Source organism: Oscarella lobularis, chromosome 12 (genome assembly GCF_947507565.1).
Source record: "Oscarella lobularis chromosome 12, ooOscLobu1.1, whole genome shotgun sequence".
In the NCBI taxonomy this organism is placed as follows: Eukaryota; Metazoa; Porifera; class Homoscleromorpha; order Homosclerophorida; family Oscarellidae; genus Oscarella; species Oscarella lobularis.
In genome coordinates this window covers 1,750,883-1,773,026 of record NC_089186.1, presented here as the reverse complement: position 1 = coordinate 1,773,026, position 22,144 = coordinate 1,750,883, and the positions used below count along the sequence as shown (strand labels likewise).

The window sequence follows — 22,144 nt, the reverse complement described above, 5'->3', positions numbered from 1 at the left end:
ATTACACTAATACAATTCTAAGTATTTCTTTTTGATTGCTTCACGGGCCACACCAACTTCCTCGAACCACTTTAGAAGCTTTCTCACTGTTGGCGTTTTAGCTCTTAGCTTCCACGTTTCTAGCACTTTTATCATGCGAGGGACGTTCCCATTAGTTCGTTCACGAATTTCTTCAACCGTGTTAAGGTCAGTCAGCAGATACCCAATTTCTTCCCACTTGGTTGGAGCAACGACGGCGCACGTCTTCACCAAATCGACTGATACTGAATCATTATCGGCCGGAAACGAGCCTGATGACACAACTGCGTATAATTATAGACATAGAATCATTTCTAAAAAAACTGACCTTCGCAGGGAGATGCCAAACGATCAGTGACAACTCGGCTTGCTATCTGAAATACAAGAGACTGTCTAAGATAACCGCCACGGGAACCTTCCGTATTACCTGTGCTGAATCCTCCGACTCAACCTCTAGTCTACGATGAGACGTTGCCAGACGCTTTGCACGAGGAATAGTTAGCTGAATAGAGAGAGTGAAGAACGCTGCAGCATACAGTATACTGTACACAAGGATACCTCATTGGGAGCTCTTCTCTTTGGTCCGCTGGGACCTTGGGATTCTGCCACTGCCTCAGGATAAGAAGCTGAGCGCTGAAAAACAATGACATTATTTAACGAATCGCACTCAATCCAAATACCTCCTCTTGGATGTCTGCAGTAATAGCCAAGTCTCTCACAGACAAATAATAACGTCTTTGTGGTTGATCCGAAAACAAAACGTCATCAATACCGTTGTTCCTGACCGTCTGATCTACTTTACTAGACGAATAAATGGCTGGATCATCGTTGAGTCGTTTAAGATGAGTACTGTCTAAATAGAACCAGTTGAGGAGCACTCCCGGACTTCTTTCTTCGCACACTTCGACGATCATCTCTTTCAGTTCGTCTAGCATCTGCTTCGCCAATTCATGACACGCTGTTTGGCTAGACCAGCGCATAATGACGTCAATGCAGCAGTGGAATTTTTTGATTCCTAATGTCACAAGGCATTCGACTACTTGGCGGCCGACGACCTTCACTAGTTTGACGCCGTCTTTCCACGCCTCGTGACTCGTATTGCCCAAACGAGAAGATCGAGATTGAAAGACGACAAACGACAACGGCAATATGATATCGACGCAATTAGCACATTCATACCGCATACCGCGATACACGTCCAGCATCGGATTTTCAACCCAAGCGTCGCCAGGAATTGAATCTTCCAGGAGAGCCGGAATCTGATAGAACCCCGGAATGTGTCTTGACCGAACGCATAGTTCCAGGTAAAGAAGAATTTCCGTCGCTTCGTTGGCTGTCACCGAAAACGGAGACGGACTGCCCTTGTGCTTGAGGTAGTTTTCGAAAGCCCTTAGAGCCGACTCAATGTCTTGCCTTGTTACCATGCCAGGCTTGGCTGTCTTCATGCCAAAGGGAAAGTAGCGCGGAGCCAGAAGTGGACCAATCACGTTGCTACAGAGCCAAAGTGGCCGGAGACAAATTCGAGGACCGAGATTAACAATCTATAAATGAAGATAAGACTATGAAGTCAAACACGTAATTCTGTACTCACTATTCCGGACGAGTCAAGATATTCAACGGATATTTTGCTCTCATCTTCAGTCAAAATAGCGCCAACGTCTTCAGCAACCCATTCGGTGAATTCGTCTGGCGTCATAAAACATTCCAATGAAGATTCTCGCTTCTCGTCGGACAGAGAAAGATTTTCCTCAATGGCTTGGCAAAGTTTGGACACACCATCGGCTGCCTGTCAAGAGAAAAAGAATGAAGTGGGAAGTAAAAAAATGCTATCAACACTGTAACTAGCCTCGAGCATTTCTTCACGAACTCTTTTCAGTTTGCGTCGACAGTCAGCCATGCGCACCGAATAGCTTCTGTTGCAATCCATTTCAAGTACGTCGACAATCTTAAACGTGTCTTTAAATTCTTCCTGAAGAATTTCGGCGACGCGTTTTAGCTGGAAGCTTGCTTCTGTGCCCTCTTCCTCTTCGCCAATCACGTTGCCGATAATGAGAAGACGAAGCGGTGACCTTAGGTGTGGTGGAAGCCTGCGTAGTGCCGCTTTGACGAAGGCGCACCAATAGCGCCCGATTTCTAGAAGATATACTTCTGGTGTCATCCTTTCTCCTTCTCGAAAGCGAAGCACGAGAACGAACATCGTATTGGACGGTCCAAAGAAGAGACCGTGTGCGCTGTGGAAGGTTGGTTGGGCACCAAAGTCCCATATCGATCCTTTGCCAACTCCCGGAATTTGACCGCTCTTAATGGCAACGCCGGCTGTGCGATCTTTCGGTTTAATTGGAGGAAGAGTGAGCTGAAGAAGAGATTTTACGAACGTCGTCTTTCCAGCCATTTCACTTCCGACCACGCACACTTTGATTGAATCGGGGCGAACCTTTTCCTGTCGAAGGACGGAAAATCGAGCGGCGTCCTACAACACAATGATGAAGAACCTCTGGACTGATTACAGTCTAACTAGTGGCGTACGTAATGCTGTCGAAGACGCATTCTCAGTTCACCGTCTGCCAGTTGATAAGGCGCCTTTCCGTCCTAAATTTCACATTTATAACTCCTCTGAAAAGAGGATGAAAACGCGTCACCTTGTCTCTGAACGTAGCGTCAATACCCTTCTCAATCAAAAGATTAATGGCTGGCACGTTAATACGCCAACTATTCATTGCAATCAGATGAAAGGCATTGCGGCTCATCTATGAAGATAGGAATAGAATACGGAATCAGCAGTGAGAAGTCTGACGAACGGAATCTTTTGCGGTGACATCAGCTCCTAGTTCAAGTAGCTGTCGAACAGCGAAGAGAGGATATTCAGATTTATTACATGCGTGCAACAAGGGTGTCATTCCGAGCTATAAACGTAGAAATTCCTGAAATAATCCGGAATAGGTGTCATAAGAATGCTACCTTATTAACAGAATTGATATTCATCCTCTTTTCAATGACAAGATATTGAAGAACTTCGTTCAATTCGCCTTCAGAAATTGAGCATTTACTGGCAGCTATTCTTTCGCATTTATCGTCATCCAATGTCTCAGATAAAAAGTCTTCGATATCCTCAGGAAGAAAGTAGTTGATGGCATAAAACAAGGCCGTCTCTCCTTGCTAAATAAAGGAAACGTTGATTTCTCCCAAGGTTGACAGAAAAACGTACCTTATCTGTCATGAGACATTCAGTTCCTTTTTCACTCAGGTAGCGCACTTTCAATAGATGGTCACTGTCACTTTCACACGCGCACATAAGAGGCGTAATGCCATACTAGAGATGATATGAGAATAATGTATCACATGTGATATTTTTTACCTTGTTGACGCTATTAATAGTAGCGTTGTGTTCTATGAGCCATTTCACTACAAAAAAGCTTCCCTTCTTGCAGGCACAATGCAGAGGAGTATCCAACTATTATTTTATCAAAATGTGAACATGTAGCAAACAACGAACAGCATGTACCTCTGCATCAGTAGCGTTGACGATCATTCCCTTGACATACACAAGATGATGAAAAACCTCGCACGCTTCTTCACACGAAGCAAATTGAATTTCGGCGGATAAAAACTTAAAAGAGTACAATGTATATGTCTATTGCACGCTAGACTGTTGACGTCAATCTGTTTACAATAGCACGCGGTGAAACATCATAGCCACGCTCTTCCAGAATGAGTATTTTCTTCAATGTGTCGACAGAACTTTTACAGACAACCTCATACAGATCTGTTCCCTGATACGGCTCTGTTTCAATCTAAGAAAGTAATGTCGGTGCAATCATATGAAATGAATTTTATGTTATGCTTCTACATTAGCACCGTGACTGATGAGCCATTTCACTCCAAAGACGCTTCCATCAAAGCAGGCGCATCGCAGAGGAGTCCCTTTCCGCTATCATTCAGATAATCTTCTCACATGTAGCAAAACAAGAGCACATCATATACCCCCACGTGAGTAGTAACGTTGATGCTCATCCCCTTTTCATTAACAAGATGATGAAAAACTTCGTGAGCTTGTTCCGATGACGCAAATTTATTTTCAGCCGCAATAAACTATAAAACAATGAATTTTATATCCAGAGCGTTGATGTAAATCTGTTACAATGTCATATTGTCGAACATGACAGCCCTGTTTCTCCAGATAGAGCATTTTCTTCATTGTGTCAACGGAACTTGCACAGGCAAAAGAAAATGACGTACGTCCACACTAAAAAAGAGCAATGAGTGAAATTATTGAAAATCAATTACAAGTCATACTGCGTCGTCCTCGTTGATATTTGCACCGTGACTGACGAGCCATTCAACGCCAAAAATATTTCCCCACTTGCACGCACAGTGAAGTGGGCGGAGTGCCCCCTGCATCCACGCATCAATTAATTACCAATCCAAAACGTATTCATACCCATAGTGATTGGTTTTCAATGTCTTCCTTTTTTTGTACAACCAAGTAGCTGAGCCACTCATCCGCTTCCTCCGCCGTCTCAAATTTTCTTCCAGCCACAAAGTGAATAGCGAAGAACCAATCGTGACGCTCTTGTCCATATATGTCTTGTCTTAGGTCGCCTTTCTAAAAAACGAAACACAATCGTGAGAAGCGGTCAATACATGAGTTCTTTATATACCTGCTCAAGTCGAAATCCTTTTTCCGTCGAGAGAAACTTCTTCAGTTCATCGCCCTGCCATTCTTTGGTTATCGTGATCAATCGTTCGATAGAACTAGCAGACGATGTCATCTCAAGATGATTTAGTGATTCAACAGCGTTTTGCGACGACAACGACTCTGAACGAGCGTAAGAAGGCGACGACTCACGGGCGGTCTCTTGGACCCACGCGCATGCGCAATCATGACTACACTTTATGTCTGATCTTTATTTACGTCATTTTTACTAATCCAGGCCTCCCATCCACTTCCGGTATGTCCAGTCCCTCCCGAAGATCATAATCCCTTCGCAAAAGTGCAAAAACAGTATCGTTCACAAGTAAGATCTAAACACACAAGAAAGTAAATCACAAGTTTAGAATGACACTATTTCCTACTTGAGCCAACGAGTAAACAACAGTAGAGGCAAAGAAAAAATTCGCATTCGCATTTCCAGCATAGATCCACATATGCCAAAAGATTGGTCCTATAACGACTGCAACAAGAAACATTGATCCAGCCAGAAAACTATATCTCATATCTAGAAACAAAATACCATTGCAAATGATGCTTAAATAACGAATTAATTACATTTGAACGTATGAGACCACAGGGGAAGTAGAGCCAACGGCAAAGCAAGGTCTCCTACCGTTGGATATGACTTGAATATTGACATGACACTGCATAAGGTATAGAATAAGAAGCCGGGATGTTTTCTGGAAGAAAAACGATATGTACGTCTCGGAGAATATAAAAAAATGAGGAGAGCGAACCTAAGGCGAATGGCTAAGGGCATTGTGTAGAGAAAGACGTTGATTTGGAAGACCCATACAAAGAAGGAGTAAAAGTGGTCAAACATTTCCATGAAAAAGTACCAGAACAGACCGACGTTGGGAGTCAGATCGGTCACAGCTAGACTAAAGAGAAGAACATCGAAAATAGAATAGTTACACGAGGATTTGATTTACATGAAGCCGTAGACTGATTGAACGTAGTCCCACGAGCCGGATATGTAATAGGAAGTGAAGTTGAGAAAGGAAAACACGACGATGAAAGGCAGAATCACTCGAATCGCAGATTTCACGTAAGAACATTTCATAATCTGGTCCACAAACAAAAATAAATAAAAAACTTGCTGCTTTCATATATGATTGAATACCTGATAGTCAATTAAAATTAGAGGAAGAATAAGCATCACTGGATACAGTGAGAGGTACGTGGCAAGAGCCAGAAAACCGGCAGCGAAACCGGATTTCCCTACAAAGGATTCCCAAACAATTAATTCATTATATACGAGTTCACGTGATCACCTTTCAGTATGAACAAAAATGCAAAGACTATCGAAGCACTATTAAATAGTGAACCAGATTGACCAACACAGGTAAGAAGAGCACAGGGACTCAATGCATATCTAGTAGCACCTAATAACTCAATGATTATTTAACAATCTTGCTCTTACAAAGCAGCCAGTTTAATAGGCAGCAGTTCGTCTTGACTAATGAGAATCCGATCAACGCCCTTAGCATAGAAAGGGGCTTCAAGTTTCTGAGTCTCAAGCTAAGTAATAATTAATCAATAAAATGTATTGAACTTTTCGACGGTTGGTTACTAGTATCTTCTGATGAATTTTAGCTATTTCTACGAGAGCCATTGCTATGGCGAAGTCAATGAGCTACACGTGTCGTGACGTCAGAATTTGACCATATTTGTATATATATCATCTAAATTTACTAAAAACAGATACGCTGTCGAGAAGGGCGCGTAGTTAGAAAACGCTTGAAACAGCAAAATGACCAATGGGGTCTAAGAAAAACTATGTCGCTTCATTCCGAATTTTCAATTTTTAATTGCTTGCCTCGTGCACCGTGTCGCCGTCGTACGGTGACACCTTTTGCTCGATTAGAGCCAAGGCTTCTTTTCCTTTGCGAAAATAAATAGATCGAGAAGGAATTTGGATTTTTCTTGCTGTGTTACTGCGATTCCAGTTGGTTAGCGGCGTCGAGACTTCGATGCGATTCCCTAGCCACTGTACAACGTCCAATTCGATGGCTAGAACTCGCAGGAGAAGCCCTAAAGCCGCGCAAGTTGCGTACGTACGAAAGGTCGCCATTCTTAGCCGGGAACGTTGCCCACGTGTAACAAACCTCGTCACGTGAGACGAGCAATATGGATAGCTGGGAAGTTCTTCGTTTGGGAGATCGCTCGTGTCTCGTCAAGTACACGTTCGACGATACGTCGTACGAGATACTCGTCACCGACTACGAGCGAATATACGGCGAACGCATCGACGCGAAGAATCTGGAAATTCGATCCAAGGTGAAAAATCATTTTTCGCGGGACGCGATCCCGGATGACACGCGCACAGGCACTGAATCCCAGACTAAGCGGATCTCCGTCCGACTTTCTCGCGCACATCGCGCGAAAATTAAAAGAGCGCGAAACGGATTCCACAATATCTACAGATCTAGTTCAGGTAAGAAAAAAATTAATCAGCAAATATACCTCTATTGATGTTTGACTCCACGAAAGAAATCGGAAGACGAGATACACCTCATAATGAAAACGCAGTTGCGAGAACTTCCCTTTCAATGGGAATTCCACTGCCATCAAGAACCTAATAAAGAAGTCTTTATTTTTTTCATTATTAATTAATTAATTAATCTGTCACGTGGTATTTTCTCTCTATAGCTTGGCTCTCAGATGGTGATACCTCTCGTTGTAATGGTAGGCGAATTGCTGCGTAGGCAAGATGAACTCCAGAAAATCATTAGCAAGAAAGATCGCGAAATCAACGACTACAAAATGTCGGGAAGCCAAGTTTCGCGAAGTGCGGGGACCCCCCAATCAATTAAAATTAATTAAGAAAAATCGATCGCTATCTCATACATTATAGAAACACTGGAAACGGTCCCCTTTGTTCCCGGCTCATTTACAAAGACCATGAATGATTCACCAGTAGCCCGCGCGCTAGTAGACTTCCGAATGCACGTACACTGTACCTTATATATAACAGATGTTTGACGGACAAGTGCGCGGATTTCTGCGCGTTTTCGAACAATATGGGTGCCAGGAACTTTACAAGCAAGTCATGAAAAAGAGAGCTCAAATCATCGAACAACTTCAAGAAGGTCTTAGTATAGATCTGACTTATTTTTGCTAAGACCGTCTTGAAACTTTGTTGTTTTGCTCTTAGACCCGTCGTGGGAGCCCCTTCAGGGACAGTCGTCGTTTCCGACGTCTAGTTTTATTACGCCGACTCGACCCAAGTCGGCGACTCCCCTTACGTCTCCCCAAATGGGCTTGGGACCGGTTCCAATGCCCGATCTTCCTCCTCCCCCTTCATCGGCGGTACGCGCGCGCGGACGCGCCGCGTGGTTTTACGTGTAGACGCGAGATACTAGTCGCTTGCTTTTTTCCTACTATAGGAGGCCGAGAAAAAGGCTCGCGAGAGGATAAAAAAGCGTTTGGAAGAAGAGGCGGCGAAAGAAAAGTCGAAGAAAAAGAGAAAGAAAGTTATATGATACGATTGAAATATTAGGGAAAGAGGAACGCCATTTGTTGCCTGTACTCTTAGCGCGTGGTCGTGTTGCAATGTGTAAGAAAATAAAAATCCCGCGGCCGCGGGGAAGTCGCGAAGTCTCTCCAGTGGTATACTAAATACCTCTCATCTAATTGCATCAAACCTTATCATCCTGAGCAGCGTCTCCTTTTCACTTGTATCAGGCGCGAAACGTCTACGTGCAGGCAACTGAAAAACGTGAAATAGTGAGAAAAGACGATTGCATTAGCAGACAAAACATTACGTAGGTTGAAGAATGTGAAAGCGGGGAGAGACAGGGCGAGGACATTCAGGTGTACAGGGGCAGACACAGCAGTGCATGCAAACGAGAATAGAGGTCACGCGGGAAGACATAGGAGTACTGACTGGAACCGCGCCGAAAGGACCAACTGCGTAAAGGAAGAGGAACGCTATCGCTGTATAGCATTAGCGGCAGACATTACACGTCACACACACAAAAAAGAGGGACACTTTGGATATACCGCAACCGGAAATATTACAATGAAGGATCGACGAAAGACGCGAAATAGTACCTCGATTTCAAGAACCCAACAGGACATTGAACGATTGTGGTAACCAGCGAAACAGAAGTAGAGGTTTGACCTCAAAGGTTTGAGGTTAAATGTTCATCAATATAGAGGAGTCCTCGAAACGTGCGTGTCACTGAAGGGAGACAGTGACACAAGACGTTTGACTATCGGTATTACAGTGTATAAACAGAGTCGCAAGATGTGCGTATACAGGCAGCGTAGACATTGAACTACGTAGAAAGAATCAATAGCACTGCAGTCACATCACAGAAAAGTAGGTGAACGGAAGAGACGAGAGACTAATTCTGCAGATAGACAGGCGGACACGGCTCCGGAATGGAACTGGTCTATTTACATTGCCCCCAAGTGTGATTACAACGATCGGCCGCCATCTGGGCTTTTCCTTTGCCCAACCCCCACTAGCAAACACTGCGAGCCGGAGAGGATTACCCTTATTGGTTAAATTAATCGCTCATTTGCCTTGACGTCACCGACGACTAAGTAGGGATCGTAGTACAAACAGCATCCTCTGTTTCAATGCACGATATGACGTCCAAGACAAATAAACGGAAGAGCGGCTATTTCCTCAATTGATCGATTCTATAGGGACGTGCCAAACAGAGTCGCGTGCAGATGAGGTCATCCACTTCCACTCGTCTCGTAGCAATAGTTAAACATAAACAGGCAAACATCCGAGATCTTTGACGCGTTTACGGAGCAATCAATAATGAATTCTTGTGCAAGGTCAAGGACTGGCTGAGAAGGAAATCTCGTAGCCCTATCGAACGGGCGGACAACGCCGTCGCCCAGCTAAGTCAATATGCTCCAAATGGAGAAAGCTAATATTTGGTAAGCCGATTAGCTGGGTGTTTGGCAGGAGGCGGAGTCGGGTTAAGTGAGCGCGCACTCGTGTCCCGCCGCAGGCGCGGGGAGGCGGCTTCATCTCCAGCAGGACGCCAACAGACGCAAGACCCCAAGCATGCATGCATGCATGCATAGATATACGCCCGGCCACTCAGGCGCCGATACGCCTCGTCGATGCTCCGGCATCGATCGCGAGCCCCGGGCCACGGGCCACGGGCCACGGGCTCAGTTCTAACACCGCGGATCGAATCTCGCGGATCTTTACTGAACAAACAGAACGCATCTTTGCGAGGCTCAGAGCAACGGGACGTCTTCTAATGACATTGAATTTCCAAACAAACCGAACTAGCCAAGCGCGCGAACCGCAACGGGACAGGGAGATAAGATTTCGACAGTGACATAATTGTTTATTTGCTCTAAGGGCGACGACTAGTGGAACTGCGACGCTCTCCGCTTCTGGGCTCTTTCCGCGACGCGATTCGATTCTCGCAAACGGTTGCATATATGCATTAGGGAGGACGGCCGGGGGCTTCGCGTTCGGGTCTGGCCTCCACGTGGACTTCCTCTAGCGCACATCTTCCAGCGAACAGCACTCACTTCCAAAGGCAATCAGGATGCGGAACCAAATGGATACGTCATCGGGTTCTTCTTTTTTTTACGAAGGCCAAACTTTTCTATTGTCGCTATGTGTTCGATTGGGCCCATCTCTATGTACCTAGGAGACTCGATCTACGCCGCTTGAACGTCATTAGGCAGTACGTGCGCGTGCAGGCCAGCTTCCGCGCGCGTGCCGTCCTGCGGAACATATACAATGAGACGCCTCCCTCCTATTAGTCTCCTCTTTTCGCGGGGCGCGAGAAACAGGGAAGGGGAGACGTTGCGACACGGGGCGACAAGGAAACCCCGCTGACTACGGAAATCTGAGGGGCCCCCGAGCCCCCAACGCCCGTAATCGACATCCTGCGCAATAGGAACTAGACGATAAACCCGATTTGTCGCTCAATAGGAGTTTTTCGCAGATGACGAAGGGAGCTAAAATCGAAGAGGAATGCAAATGACGAGGATGAAACCTTCATTTGCGCGGCTTTGGAGACGATTAAATTACCTCTCTCGCTTACGTATTCAGAAAACAAAAGAGAAGCCCCGCCTCGCCCCCTCCCGATCAGAGGAATATAAGCAGAGCGGAGGAGCGGCTCCCGTCACAGTTACTCCTGAGTGCGAGAGCGATGTATCACCCGTACTATCAAACCCCGCCGCCGAATTATTACCGTCCCGCTCTCTCGCCGGCGTCGTCCGACTCGTCGGACGCGTCGCGACGACCATGCTTTTTTACCCCGTGCAGCGAGGACGCCGCCGCCGTCGCCGCCGCCGCGATGACGACGATGACGACGACGACGAGCTGCTTCAAGCGCGAAGCGAATCGAGTTCGTCGACGCCAGACGGCGAATGCGCGCGAACGCATTCGCATGAACGATCTCAACTACGCGTTCGATCGCCTACGAAACGTCGTGCCGACCTATCCGACGACGCGCAAGCTATCGAAAGTCGACACGCTCAAGCTCGCCGCCATGTACATCGCCGACCTGAAGGCGTTGCTACACGATACGACGGCGACGACGACGGCACCGAGGACGACGACACCGGGCGACGTCGTTGCACGTGCCGACGTCAATTTGACGCCGTTCGTGCAAACTCCCGTACGAAGCGACGCCTCGTCGTCGACGACGTCGTCGACGTCGACGCCGTCGCCATTGCAACGCGTTAGCGCACCGACGCTTGACGACTATTTGCCGCCCGATTTGGCGTCGTGGGAGCCGGACGACATATTTTTCGAGGTAAAAAAATCGCACCTGATTGCCGATTAATTGATGAGGATGAGGGAGCCTTATTGCATTTCCCGGCTTTGTCCCCGAAGTTCTCTAGCGCCCGCTCCCTTTATCTAATCAAATTTATTTATTCCCCCCTAATGGTTTTTTTGCGTTGACAGACGCCGCTGTTCGAAAGCAAAGCGCCGCCGCCGCCGCCCTCCAATCCCTTTTCGCTGTAATTAACCGACTATTGCACGCTACGTTCCGGACGGGATGACTGAGGCTTTCCTCACGAAATCAAAGAACCGAATCGCCGTATCTTTAGACTCTTTGCTCCGCTCCGGCCGTGTATATAAACGCATTAATGAATTTTCTTAGTCTATTTTTTATCCGCGGGATTATTTATCAGTCCTAGTGTACGTACGAACGTGTGGCGCAAATACAGATTTCATTGGACGACTAATTGCATTTCGATCGGCCTGGCTTCGTCGTATTTTCTATGTTCCCGCTGTGCGTGCCGAGGTCAGGCTAGCCGCAGCGCCCGCTGCGCATAATTTAGGCAAGGGTCAGCCCTCGTCTGGCGAAAGTGCAGATAGACGCGTTTACCATTCGGTGCAAACGAGTACAAGATTGCGCATTAGCCGAGCGAGCGCGGCAGCAGAGACAGAAACAAAAGGAAAGAAAAAAATGCGAGACGTCAAAAACCGAGCGAGAGAGAGAGAGAGAGAGAGAGAGAGAGAGAGAGAGAGAGAGAGAGAGAGAAGAGAGAGAAAAAAACAAGGTCGCGGTCAATTATTTTCCCCCGTCGCCGCCGTCGTCGGAATCCGATTCTAAACGAATGTTTCCTAGACTCTTTTTTTGGACGAGCGGATAAAGCAAGACTCGAAAGGGAATAGTGGAAGGCCAAGTCGCCGGATACAAATAAGGAAACAGGACAAGGACGAGACCCCCGAAGAGGCAGTGGGATACGTCGGAACCGGATTAATTATTAATTAATTGGCCTACAGACGCCCCTCCTTTTTGTGCGTGTGTGCAGCGCCGCTTTCCCTCCGGCTCTACCCTGGGTCCCCCCCTTCGCTTACCTTCGGAAGCGTTTTGAAGCCATTCGACCATCTTTTTCATCTGTTCCAAGAGAACGGTCTTGCCTTTGGGCGAGTGGGCTTCCTTGTACCATTTCAGAATGCAGTCCTCGCTCAGAACGTCCGCTGCGACGGATATGCCAATCGCAATCATTCATACTGGACACATACCGTTCGTGACTTACTCTTGTAAAAAAGAAGTATGATCTTTTGGAAGACTTTTAGGAATACCATGTTGTCGTAGCAGTAGTCCTTGAGACATAGGAGTTAGAGAATAAAAGAAAAAAATGCGCGATGCAACGCAACGCAAGTACAATGTAAGGCGAAACTAACGTAGATACCCAGTTCGTTCAATTTGTGTACCAGTGCACGTCGGAATATTCATAACGAAAGCTATTTTTCCTATTCTCCAAGATACACTATCGTACGGTTCTCAATTATAATGCATAACGCCCGAGACTGAGTAAGTCAGTCCATCGACCTCTCTAACCCCCTCCCCCCAAGTTTGAAAGTTCGAATAGGCTATAAGGAGTAAAGCGACGGCTTGTCGTCGAAACTAAAACGACTTGAGGGGTGATATTGCACAAAGCCGTAGAACTAAGCAAGCACGGCTTCTCTAGCAGAGCGCCTCGCTTCCTCATCACAAGATGACACTTCCGTGGCGCGCAGTACCTCGGACGCGACTGGAAACGTTCCAACCGTATTAAGCAATCTACCTAAGCCACTCAGTCACAAGGTCTACGTCCGTTAACTCCGCGTACCAAAAATAAAACTTCATTACTATATTTAGCGTCCGTTCGTCTAAATTTAGATGACCCTTTTATTGCCGAAAACATCCTGCCTGACCCCTCCGAGAAACCCTGCGCAACGTGGAATTTCCTATATTTTGTTTACATTTCAAAGGTCACATAGGTGAGACCGAACTCTTAATAACGCACAGTTCTGGTTCCAAGATGACTCATCTCTATTACTGCGATCTGTGGGGTCTGACGCACTTCCCTTGACGCTAAACTGTAAAGGAATGGAACGGGAGAGTCTCTTTGACGGGGGGTAAAAAAAGACTTCAAGCAAGTTGCTTTGAAAATCAAATGATCTCTAATCTACAACGAGGATATCCACGTAACGAAGGAATACGACTTCTATCTAAATTAACGTTTCCCACACCAGACAGTATTGGGGAAAGAGACAAGGCGGCAAGACAGCGAAGATTTCAGATATCCTCGCATTTCCCGCGGCGTACAAACGACGCTTTAAAAGTACATCGGCTACGCGTCGTGCCCGTGCGTATGAGAGGGCGCAAACGGGCGATAAGAACGTTTCTCGCACGCGCGCCTTACGCGTGCAGATTCTAACGTTGTACGTGTATAGTTTGTACTTCCACTAGGACTACGCGACGCGATTCGTCGGTGCACGGCGTCTTACTTGAATTCGAACCATCAGAGTGAGTTCTGAGACGCCTTGGGTGGCGAAGGCGGCGAACAAAGGACAGTAGGCCTAGAACGCATCGATTCGAATTACTTCAAAAATATCGTCACTATTATTTATTTACCTTGAGATGTTTCAGTGCCTGATCGGCGACAAGTTCCTCCTTTTTATTCCACTCCACCGCCGTCATGACGACTCTCCAAAGCTAAACGAAATACAGTGTAATTCAATAATTAATTTTTTTGACTACTAGGTCTCCCTTACGAGAACGATGACGTCTTGTTCGGGGAGTTTATTCTTTGCCATTATAGATCGGATTTCTCCTTCAATCTACGCACAAAAAAACGCGTGAAAAACGTCTTCTTTTGAGGAAAGAGAACGCAGACTGACGTCTTGAAGGGTCTCCTCGTTTTCTATCATCTCCTTGATTTGAGCTTGCATTTCTCGTTTGACGGCACTCACTTCCTGCCCTTTCTAATAAAAAAAAAAGGAAGACGTTCATAGAGGAACTATAAAACGTCCTCTTTTCTATTGTAGTTAAAGCAAAACTTTTGCTTTTACTACGTAATTCAATTAATTAATATTCGTTTTCATACAGAAACTGGTCTATACAAAGTTCTTATCATACAATGAAGACTGGTCTTGGTTGGATGGGCCTACTGCCTAAGTACTCTCTATACATTTCCTTTTCAGACACTAAATACTGGTCTTTGTTTTAGTAAAGTCGCTACTAAGACTATAATAGTCACTGCTAAGCCTTTACCTGAAATGCGACAAGAATTGTTAATCCTGCTTCAGTGAAATGATCTTCGAACTGCTTCATACTCGGACTCCCAGGAAAAAGTTCCTTCGTTCAGAAAAGAGTAGAATATCACAACGAAAATCCCTACTATACTAAATCATATCTTACTTTTAGTTTTCCGTTTAATCCGGATTTCTTCAAGGCAGCTCCCACGCTCTCGATGTCCTTGCCTGTGAGCCAGGCCCGGAACATTTCCGTGGCAAAGGCGAGAGAGATACCCGGCTTGATGAGATGGTCGCTCCAGAGGGACAAGAGAAGATCGGCCGTGGCCATTCCACTGCTCAAAACAAGGCCAGTGAACATGGCCAATTTTTTTCGTTCCTCGTCAGAAAACCCTTTCAAAAATTGCAAAACCTAAATCAATGAATCGATTATTTAATAAATGTTCTAATAGTTATTTGAACCTTCTTTATTTCGTCTTCAAAGGACTTCTGCAAATATTTGTAGCGTCTGATCAAATTGTTGAAAAGCTGACGTAAAAAATCGCAAACAAGAAATCAATAACGGATTAACTAAAGAGGAAATATTGACCTGAACGTATTGACGAATTCCGTCGAGAGAATTCTCCGCCAAAAACACGCAGGCAGTCGCGCGAAACGGCTTTCCCTCCGGACAATCCGTTATGAGAGAACCACCAGGAGCTAAAGGGGGGACTAATCAGTTAGACAACGTAGCCCTTACAGGGTCCCCCCTCTCTTCTCACCTAACATGCCACCGGCTATGAGAACGTCAAGAAGAACGTCCGCGTAGAAGCGATAATTAAGAGAGCTTCCAGCCACATCGAGAAAATCTGACACCTTGGAAGTGTATATTCTCCTAGCGCGCTACACTTTTTTTTTCTAAATTCTACTTTTTTTAGGTCGCCTTCCGCTTTGTTGATTCCGTCGATGATTTCATCGCGGAACGTCTGCGGTTCGTATTTTACTTTTTCATCTGCGAAAAGGGTTCGCGTTAGCTCGCTAGATCGCCGTTTCTTCGTAGGGGGCCCCATATCGAAACTAACTTTCCCGCCTCTCGGCGTTCGCGTACGCGGTGTAAACCGACCTCTTTTGCGAGTTCGAATCCTCCGTCCGCCGAGGGTTGGCTTGGGCTGCTTCTGACTCATACAAATCCAAACTGAAACGGTTTCCGGCTCGATCTGACGCCCTTACAGACACCCCCCGAACGTACTCGCCTTTATCCTTTTCCCTACCGTGCGCAAAGCGAAAAGCAAAACTCGTCGCAGATCCGAGAGCTTTAGTTCTTTCCTATACGGGAACGAAAGTAGACGACAGCACCCGTACAAACGTAGGCGTACGATATGCGTCTATGCACTAATAAATTTCGCTCTGCGTTATAAACGGGTGCGTGAAAACGAACGTAGAAGAAAAGGAGGAAGCCTAGCTACGTGGTATTGATCCGCCATCTTGGGTGTGGTCGATCATGCTTCAATCGCGTGGCGATGTTGCGTCATTTTTTCTAAAGATACCGGTCAAACCTGTATCGAAACCGGTTTAGAATTCTCACCTAATTCGTCAAACGAATGAGCGCGCTGTATTTCGCACCACGTGACACAGCGGACCAATGAGCGCACTGGGTCAATGGGCGGGGCGCGCTGTTCAAAATAGCGGCGAGCGCACCGATTTCTTCAGTTGCGGCTGAGGGTGGGTGCGGCGTGGAGCAATCTGCGTCTCATCCTTGAGATGGACTGGCTCGGGAGATTCGACAGAAGGCAAGGAAGGATAGTTGGAACTCAGCGTGGCCCACGGGTAATTCCGTGCCGGAGCCCCTAGGCAGGGCGATGGGGGGCTTATGCCTCGGTTTACGCACTGGGATTTAACGATCGCCAAAGTCTTATTGTTGCCAATAAGCACGGCTCACGTTAGGCACGAGTGAGCACGGCTTAGAGGGGGTGTTCAACCATGGCCTGGTTGCCGGCACTTATCTCACCCGATGGCACGATTAGACGGAGGATGATCCGGCCCAGGAGCCTTCGATTCCTCCATTGCACTGTCTTCATTGTTGACTCCTACAAACAGCGGTCAGCCTCTCTCCACTCCACAAGGCCCGGTTCTACATGTACCGAAGGCTTTGATACCAGCGCGCCGGGGGTTTCGGTTTTAGGGGCCGATTCTAGCGTCCAGGCGGGTATTGAATGGAGTGGCCGAGGACCCGCAACTCGCCCGATACTTTTTGGAAGGGGGTCATCGCTTTGCGAAGACTTCCCTGGGCTACGACGCGTCCGAACCTCCCCGCGGTGTAGCCTGGGTAGCGCGAATACGGACGCAACAAAAAGGTACGTACACGGATTGATTTACAGTAGCTAAATTCTTTTTTTCTAGGCGAAAGTCAGACAGAAGGAAAACGACGCGATCCACGTGGCGAAAGCGAAGATAGCGCGAAGAACGGAACATATTGAAGAGAATTTAGATCAGGTAGAAATATTTTTACTTTAGTATAGGTTGTAGATGCTTCCATATGAGCGTTTTTTGCTCGAAATAAAAAGTTGAGCGAATCGATCTTCATCGCGTCCACGTGACCGTGGGGAATTTCCATCGATCGTCGCCGAAACGCCGTTGTTTCTTTCCTTACGTGTCTTGCCGCTTGTCCCTGCAGCTCTGCGCAGCGATTTGAGACGACAGACGGTCGCTAAGCGAACGCTTTCAAGCGTTTCGTGTTTGGACGGATCGCGGCAAAGTTTCACATTTCATTGACGAGATTCGGCGGACGTTTTATCTCTGCGAATGAAGACTGACCTATTTACGCGCCTGCAGACCGCTCAGGGAGGCTTCGTATTTTTACTTGGAATCAAATCAAATACTGTACGTCAAATACGTCATAGAATTAATCATCTTCCATGTCGTGTTTCTTCCACATCTTCTCCGCCTTGTCGAGCAATTCCCAACTATTGTCCACTTCTTCGTCACTCTAAAGACAATAGTCTAAAGTGTCGTCTCGTACAAAAGGAGAGTCCCCACCATAGGAATACAATTGATACAAAACCACTTGTAACCGGCCACCTTAGGCGTCGTCTAAAACAGTTCAAAAGCTCTCATTACAACCCAACATCATCTAAAATAAAAATCAAAACCTTTCTTGGAGGTTCGAGGCACTGAAAGTGATAGCACTTGCGACAGTCGTCGCATCGAACGAGCGTCTGGTTCGTTCCACTTTGACCGCACTTGACGCATTGCGTGCGCACGTCTTTGAGCTTCTTTGTTGCCTCTGCCGACGCTCCTGGCGACTCGCTCGTTCTCTCCTTTCGTTTTCGTCCGGCTTTTTTCTTCCTAAAAAGGTTGAATAGGCTTCTCTTTTGCGACGGTTCGGAGGGAGTCTAGAGAGAACAAATGCATTTATTTTATCAGACACCGACCACTTTCGCTTTTGCCTTTTTCGCTTTTTTCGTTGGCGACGAAAATTTAAACTTTTCTATGCGTTTAACGGTTCGTCCTCTTTTCGTGCTCACTCGATTCGGATCCGCCGAGCTTTTTCTGGGCTGTAGACTATCGTTCTCAACTCGAGTGGTGCAAAAGTGACATTGCCTTCATCAAGTCAATAAATACCTTAAGTTTTTACCGACATTATTCGCGCATACCATCCCATATGGGACGTTTTCTTGGGCTTCTGCTTCATGGGAGGATCGATGCATCCGATGTGATACCAGTCGAGACACGTGTCACAGTCGATTAGAAGGTGACGATCGTCGTCAGAATCGCACACGCAACATCTAACAAAAAGCAAACGTAGGAGGAAGGAGAGAGAGCACTCTCTTCTGGATCCCACTTCGCGTCAGACGAAACTTCGTTTTGACACTTCGTCGCCTGTTTCGAGTCGTCCCCCGCGCGACGTTTCGGCTTCTGTTTGGCGGCCTGCTGGAGAAGTTCGTCGAGCTTAATCGCTTCGCGCGGTTCGTTTTCCAGCTGTTCAGGAATAGGAAGCTCCTAAAAAAAAGAATCATTAAAAAATATATGATGTTCCTCTGGTTTCCTCACCTCATGGCCTAAAGAATTGACTAGTTGCCATAGTTCTCTTCCTGCTTTCCACAACGACATGCTATCGCGTTGTAGATCGTTTAGTTCGCCTGTTAACTGAACGCAAGAAGTCCGTGAAGAGAAAAGTGCCTTTCTCTCCCCCCTCTTACCTTGTGCCCCTTCTCATTCAGAACCTCATCCTCTTCCTGCAATTCCTTCTGCTTCCGTTGAAGTGTCGTCAAATTAGCCTCCAATTTGGAAATTAGAGATTTTCTCTCTAAAGCCCCATACTAGTCAGTCTTCAAGTCCCAAGCCCTGGTGTCTCCTAACCGTAATATGTCCATAGGAAACGAAAATCTAAAGCGGGATCGACGCTATCGTCGTATTGCTCCTCAACGGGAATGGCTTCTACTTCTTCAAAAAAAATTTGACGTCACAAGCTGTCGTACCGCGCCTCGCGAAACACTAACTTGGATTCGCCTTTAGATGCTCGTAATACACTCTAGCATCCATTAGCCGATTAAGAACGCGTTTATCCTTTAGAGTAGTCAATTTCAAATATTTCTTAATTTTTTTCTCTCCCCCTACTTGATTGCGAGACACTTTTTCCCTAAACGCTTGAACCCGTTTCACGACCGCTTGATACTTCTTTTTCTAAGGAAAGACGAATATCACGATTGGTATTTTAATTAATTCGGGCGGGGAGGGGGGATCATTGCCTTGGCTCTCGCCACTTCTTTGACACAATGCTGCTTGCAGTACGCAAAAAAGGGATCAGCCACCATCTAGGAGAAAAATCCTCAAGATAGCACACGTGCACAGAAACGGATAGATATCACCTCATTGGCTGGCGACTCCGTGAGAAATCCATAACGTTGAGCACTAAAAAAGAAGAATACGTCCAGTAATATAGCTCTACGCCCCGCTCCTGCTTTACCATGTGACGTGGAAGTGACTTTTGCAGAGACCCGCATCGCAACGTATGCATATACCCTTGCGACGTCTCTCCTCGTCGTCACACAGTTCACATCTCTGGAGAAAAAAAAAACATATACGAAACGATAGTATGTATGACATATACCACCTTCGAATTCCATCTATTAGCCGGTATTTTCGATATAATAACGGGCGATAATGTATCGACGGAGCCGAACTTGACGTCATCGGTATACAGAGCGCAAACAGCGTGAACCCATCTAGAGAAACGTTATAAAAACGATATCATCCAACATGCAATAATATTGTACCTATTGTCATCAGTCTCTTTGAATAAGCCGTCAGTTCCCAAACAGAGTTGACAAGTCTAAGAAGATGATGAAGATCGTATGGGCTTTGCTCTCTTTTCTTTACTGGTTTCTGATTGGCTTTGCAGGCGTCGCAAAACCAGGGCTCCGTCGAAAATTCCGAGTCGGTCGACTTTTCCGAATTGCTATCGGTAATGCCAAAGCAAGCTGAACACGTGAGTCGAAAAATTAATAGACGTAAAAATTTCGATTAAGTTTATTGCGGCTCCTGCCTTCGTGAACTGTGACGCCGCAGTTGTCGCACTGCATGATCTCTCCATCATCATCATTGCTGAGTAAATAAATAAATAAATAAATAAATAAATCACGTGAACGCGTATTATATAAGCAAAACGAAATACCACCTGTCGTCACATAGACACACGCTGCAATAAAACTGTAAATAAAAAACAGTCATGTATCATAGGTCACATGAACGTTTTCTCTCTTGCCTCATTGTTGCCGTCATCGACGCCGCCGCCGCCGCCGCCGCCTCCGCCGCCGCCTTTCTTCTGTTTCTTTACACAGAGAAAGAAAGAAAGAAAGAAAGAAAGAAAGAAAGAAAGAAATATAGCCTGGATGATTCTTAGAGCCGAATAAAAAAAAACTAACCTCAGATCTCATTGCCTCTATAAGTTCTCCTAGCGTCATCCCCTCAGAGGGCCCATCATCATCGTCGTCGACGTCATCATCATCATCACTATCATCATCACTATCATCATCGTCTTCATCTGAGTCATCTCCTCCTCCTCCTCCTCCCCCCTCTTCTTCATTTTCTTTCATGTCGACACTCTCGTTTCTATCGGTCGACGCTCTGTCAGGATCGAAGCTCTCATCCGAACTCTCATCATCGTCGTCGTCGTCTTCTTTCGTCGGCTTCTCTACGACGGCAACCGCGCCCACGCGTCCGCGTCCACTTCTCCTAACCCGCTGTTCCTTAGCAACGTCGCCGACGTCGCCCGCCGCGTCTTCCTTGTCCGGCGGAAGTCGAAAATCTTCGTCCGAACTCTCGTCCGAACTCCCGTTCACCGCGTCCGCCCACGCGTCCTTCAGCGAACGCACGTTCCCGGACGCCGACGACGACGAAGAAAAATCCGACTCGTCGTCGTCGTCGTCAGTTTCCGAAAGGGACCCCTCCGATTCGACGACGTCGTCGACGACGACGCCGCCCTTCTTTCGCTTCGATCGCGCCGTCGTCGTCGTCGCTTCCGCTCGTCCGCCGACGCCGTCACGTGACACGATCGACGACGACGACGACGAAGCGAAAGCGTTCTGATTTCGTTTCAACTTCGCGATGATCCGATCGAGCTTTCCCGCCTGCTGCGACGGCGCCTTGCGCTCGACGACTTGACCCAGTCGAACGGTGACCGTCGATCGTTCGACGCTCGACGTTTTCTTTTCGTCTTCTTCTTCGACTTCGTCTTCCATCTCGCGATCGTTCGACATTTCGTACTCCTCGTCGTTCTCGTCGTCGCTCACGCCGAAGGCGAGTTGGAGGAGAGCGGCGGCTGAGGCGTTCGGCTTCACTTGCCGTTTTCCCGGACGTCTCGCCACTAGATTCGAGTTTTTCTTTGTTTTTTTATTGTTTTATTGGCTCACTCATCGTCGGGAGGGCTTTTGCGATGCACTCGCTTAAATCGTCTGTCATTATTTCGACGCGTACGTGTTATCTCGCTTCGCTTTTTTTCGTTTTCCTTTTGGATTGGAAGTGCGCTAAGACGACGCACGTGGTTTCGCTCCGGATGTGAAATGGCGCGCCCTTCTCAAGTTCGCATCAGCTACTCTTTGCGTGCCTTGAGTTCTTCTTTCGTTTGAGAGAGACGTCTAGCAGGAAGCGGAAGCAAATAGTGACCAAAGCCACATTGTCCATTCGTTGATTGATTCATTGTCATTTCCCAACGAACGTGCGCTAGGCCTATAAACAACATGGCGTCTTTACTTTGGAGAGCAGGACGGCAATTTCTCAACGACGCAGTCGCAATTCGAGCTCGAATCGAGATGCTGCTATATCCTTCACTTCAACCAAGTGCAAACGCACCCGCGTCGCCGTTCCTCCTCCTCGCCGTCCCGAAAAAACGCACGTCGCACTCTCGCAAGCGCATGCGTCAGGCGCACAAATACCCGCAAAACATCTCTCACATCGAAACGTGC

The 22,144-nt window shown here is 46.8% G+C and overlaps 6 protein-coding genes and 2 long non-coding RNA genes across 11 annotated transcripts; 3 read left to right on the top strand and 5 right to left on the bottom strand.

Moving 5' to 3' along the window:
• Nucleotides 1-6: 6 nt before the first annotated feature.
• Nucleotides 7-4,867, bottom strand: LOC136194004 (death-associated protein kinase 1-like). Its single transcript, XM_065983011.1, has 21 exons — nt 4,677-4,867; nt 4,457-4,621; nt 4,312-4,410; nt 4,157-4,261; nt 4,000-4,107; nt 3,866-3,946; nt 3,687-3,809; nt 3,521-3,625; nt 3,374-3,469; nt 3,224-3,328; nt 2,977-3,174; nt 2,817-2,921; nt 2,658-2,765; nt 2,545-2,607; nt 1,861-2,488; nt 1,610-1,800; nt 699-1,559; nt 577-651; nt 446-520; nt 347-392; nt 7-290 (listed from the first exon to the last, which is right to left on the bottom strand). The coding sequence occupies exons 1-21, from the start codon at nt 4,785-4,787 to the stop codon at nt 7-9; spliced, it is 3,732 nt and encodes a 1,243-aa protein (XP_065839083.1). The 5' UTR covers nt 4,788-4,867.
• Nucleotides 4,868-4,913: 46 nt separating this feature from the next.
• On the bottom strand, nt 4,914-6,828 carry LOC136194162 (phosphatidylinositol glycan anchor biosynthesis class U protein-like). The gene is made up of 12 exons (XM_065983219.1): nt 6,668-6,828; nt 6,549-6,613; nt 6,425-6,496; nt 6,303-6,365; nt 6,153-6,250; nt 6,004-6,104; nt 5,853-5,950; nt 5,662-5,795; nt 5,467-5,610; nt 5,285-5,409; nt 5,092-5,234; nt 4,914-5,040 (listed from the first exon to the last, which is right to left on the bottom strand). Exons 1-12 carry the CDS (start codon nt 6,801-6,803, stop codon nt 4,927-4,929), a joined length of 1,293 nt encoding a protein of 430 aa, XP_065839291.1. The 5' UTR covers nt 6,804-6,828; the 3' UTR covers nt 4,914-4,926.
• A 10-nt stretch (nt 6,829-6,838) lies between these two features.
• On the top strand, nt 6,839-8,325 carry LOC136194163 (non-homologous end-joining factor 1-like). The gene is made up of 8 exons (XM_065983221.1): nt 6,839-7,009; nt 7,059-7,166; nt 7,223-7,318; nt 7,382-7,520; nt 7,587-7,648; nt 7,707-7,821; nt 7,887-8,041; nt 8,119-8,325. The coding sequence occupies exons 1-8, from the start codon at nt 6,860-6,862 to the stop codon at nt 8,212-8,214; spliced, it is 921 nt and encodes a 306-aa protein (XP_065839293.1). The 5' UTR covers nt 6,839-6,859; the 3' UTR covers nt 8,215-8,325.
• Nucleotides 7,202-7,750, bottom strand: LOC136194166 (uncharacterized). The gene is made up of 3 exons (XR_010671527.1): nt 7,693-7,750; nt 7,362-7,429; nt 7,202-7,307 (listed from the first exon to the last, which is right to left on the bottom strand). It is a non-coding gene; the product is annotated as an uncharacterized lncRNA (long non-coding RNA).
• A 1,090-nt stretch (nt 8,326-9,415) lies between the features above and the next one.
• Nucleotides 9,416-11,917, top strand: LOC136194165 (basic helix-loop-helix transcription factor scleraxis-like). Its single transcript, XM_065983222.1, has 3 exons — nt 9,416-10,594; nt 10,653-11,481; nt 11,634-11,917. Exons 2-3 carry the CDS (start codon nt 10,873-10,875, stop codon nt 11,691-11,693), a joined length of 669 nt encoding a protein of 222 aa, XP_065839294.1. The 5' UTR covers nt 9,416-10,594; nt 10,653-10,872; the 3' UTR covers nt 11,694-11,917.
• A 145-nt stretch (nt 11,918-12,062) lies between these two features.
• LOC136194160 (eIF5-mimic protein 2-like) lies at nt 12,063-16,049 on the bottom strand. 4 transcript variants are annotated; one of them, XM_065983218.1, is made up of 15 exons: nt 15,935-16,049; nt 15,805-15,876; nt 15,611-15,693; nt 15,464-15,557; nt 15,292-15,401; nt 15,165-15,230; nt 14,869-15,114; nt 14,722-14,805; nt 14,349-14,432; nt 14,223-14,288; nt 14,083-14,163; nt 13,956-14,027; nt 12,719-12,785; nt 12,537-12,659; nt 12,063-12,284 (listed from the first exon to the last, which is right to left on the bottom strand). In XM_065983218.1, exons 2-15 carry the CDS (start codon nt 15,863-15,865, stop codon nt 12,247-12,249), a joined length of 1,275 nt encoding a protein of 424 aa, XP_065839290.1. In that variant the 5' UTR covers nt 15,866-15,876; nt 15,935-16,049; the 3' UTR covers nt 12,063-12,246. The 4 variants fall into 4 exon arrangements, with proteins under 4 accessions (XP_065839290.1, XP_065839287.1, XP_065839288.1 ...); XM_065983215.1 differs by lacking the exon at nt 12,063-12,284 and having other exon boundaries at nt 12,291-12,659; XM_065983216.1 differs by lacking the exon at nt 12,063-12,284 and having other exon boundaries at nt 12,291-12,659; nt 15,931-16,004.
• Nucleotides 13,578-14,458, top strand: LOC136194167 (uncharacterized). Its single transcript, XR_010671528.1, has 3 exons — nt 13,578-13,652; nt 13,701-13,789; nt 13,902-14,458. It is a non-coding gene; the product is annotated as an uncharacterized lncRNA (long non-coding RNA).
• A 1,471-nt stretch (nt 16,050-17,520) lies between the features above and the next one.
• Nucleotides 17,521-21,771, bottom strand: LOC136194159 (PHD finger protein 14-like). The gene is made up of 22 exons (XM_065983214.1): nt 21,593-21,771; nt 20,606-21,546; nt 20,446-20,511; nt 20,359-20,390; nt 20,227-20,285; nt 20,061-20,161; nt 19,958-20,013; nt 19,795-19,906; nt 19,648-19,742; nt 19,550-19,592; nt 19,430-19,495; nt 19,299-19,364; nt 19,181-19,247; nt 19,041-19,124; nt 18,881-18,987; nt 18,732-18,827; nt 18,523-18,680; nt 18,335-18,466; nt 18,128-18,281; nt 17,831-18,073; nt 17,718-17,771; nt 17,521-17,667 (listed from the first exon to the last, which is right to left on the bottom strand). The coding sequence occupies exons 1-22, from the start codon at nt 21,639-21,641 to the stop codon at nt 17,584-17,586; spliced, it is 2,865 nt and encodes a 954-aa protein (XP_065839286.1). The 5' UTR covers nt 21,642-21,771; the 3' UTR covers nt 17,521-17,583.
• Nucleotides 21,772-22,144: the final 373 nt, after the last annotated feature.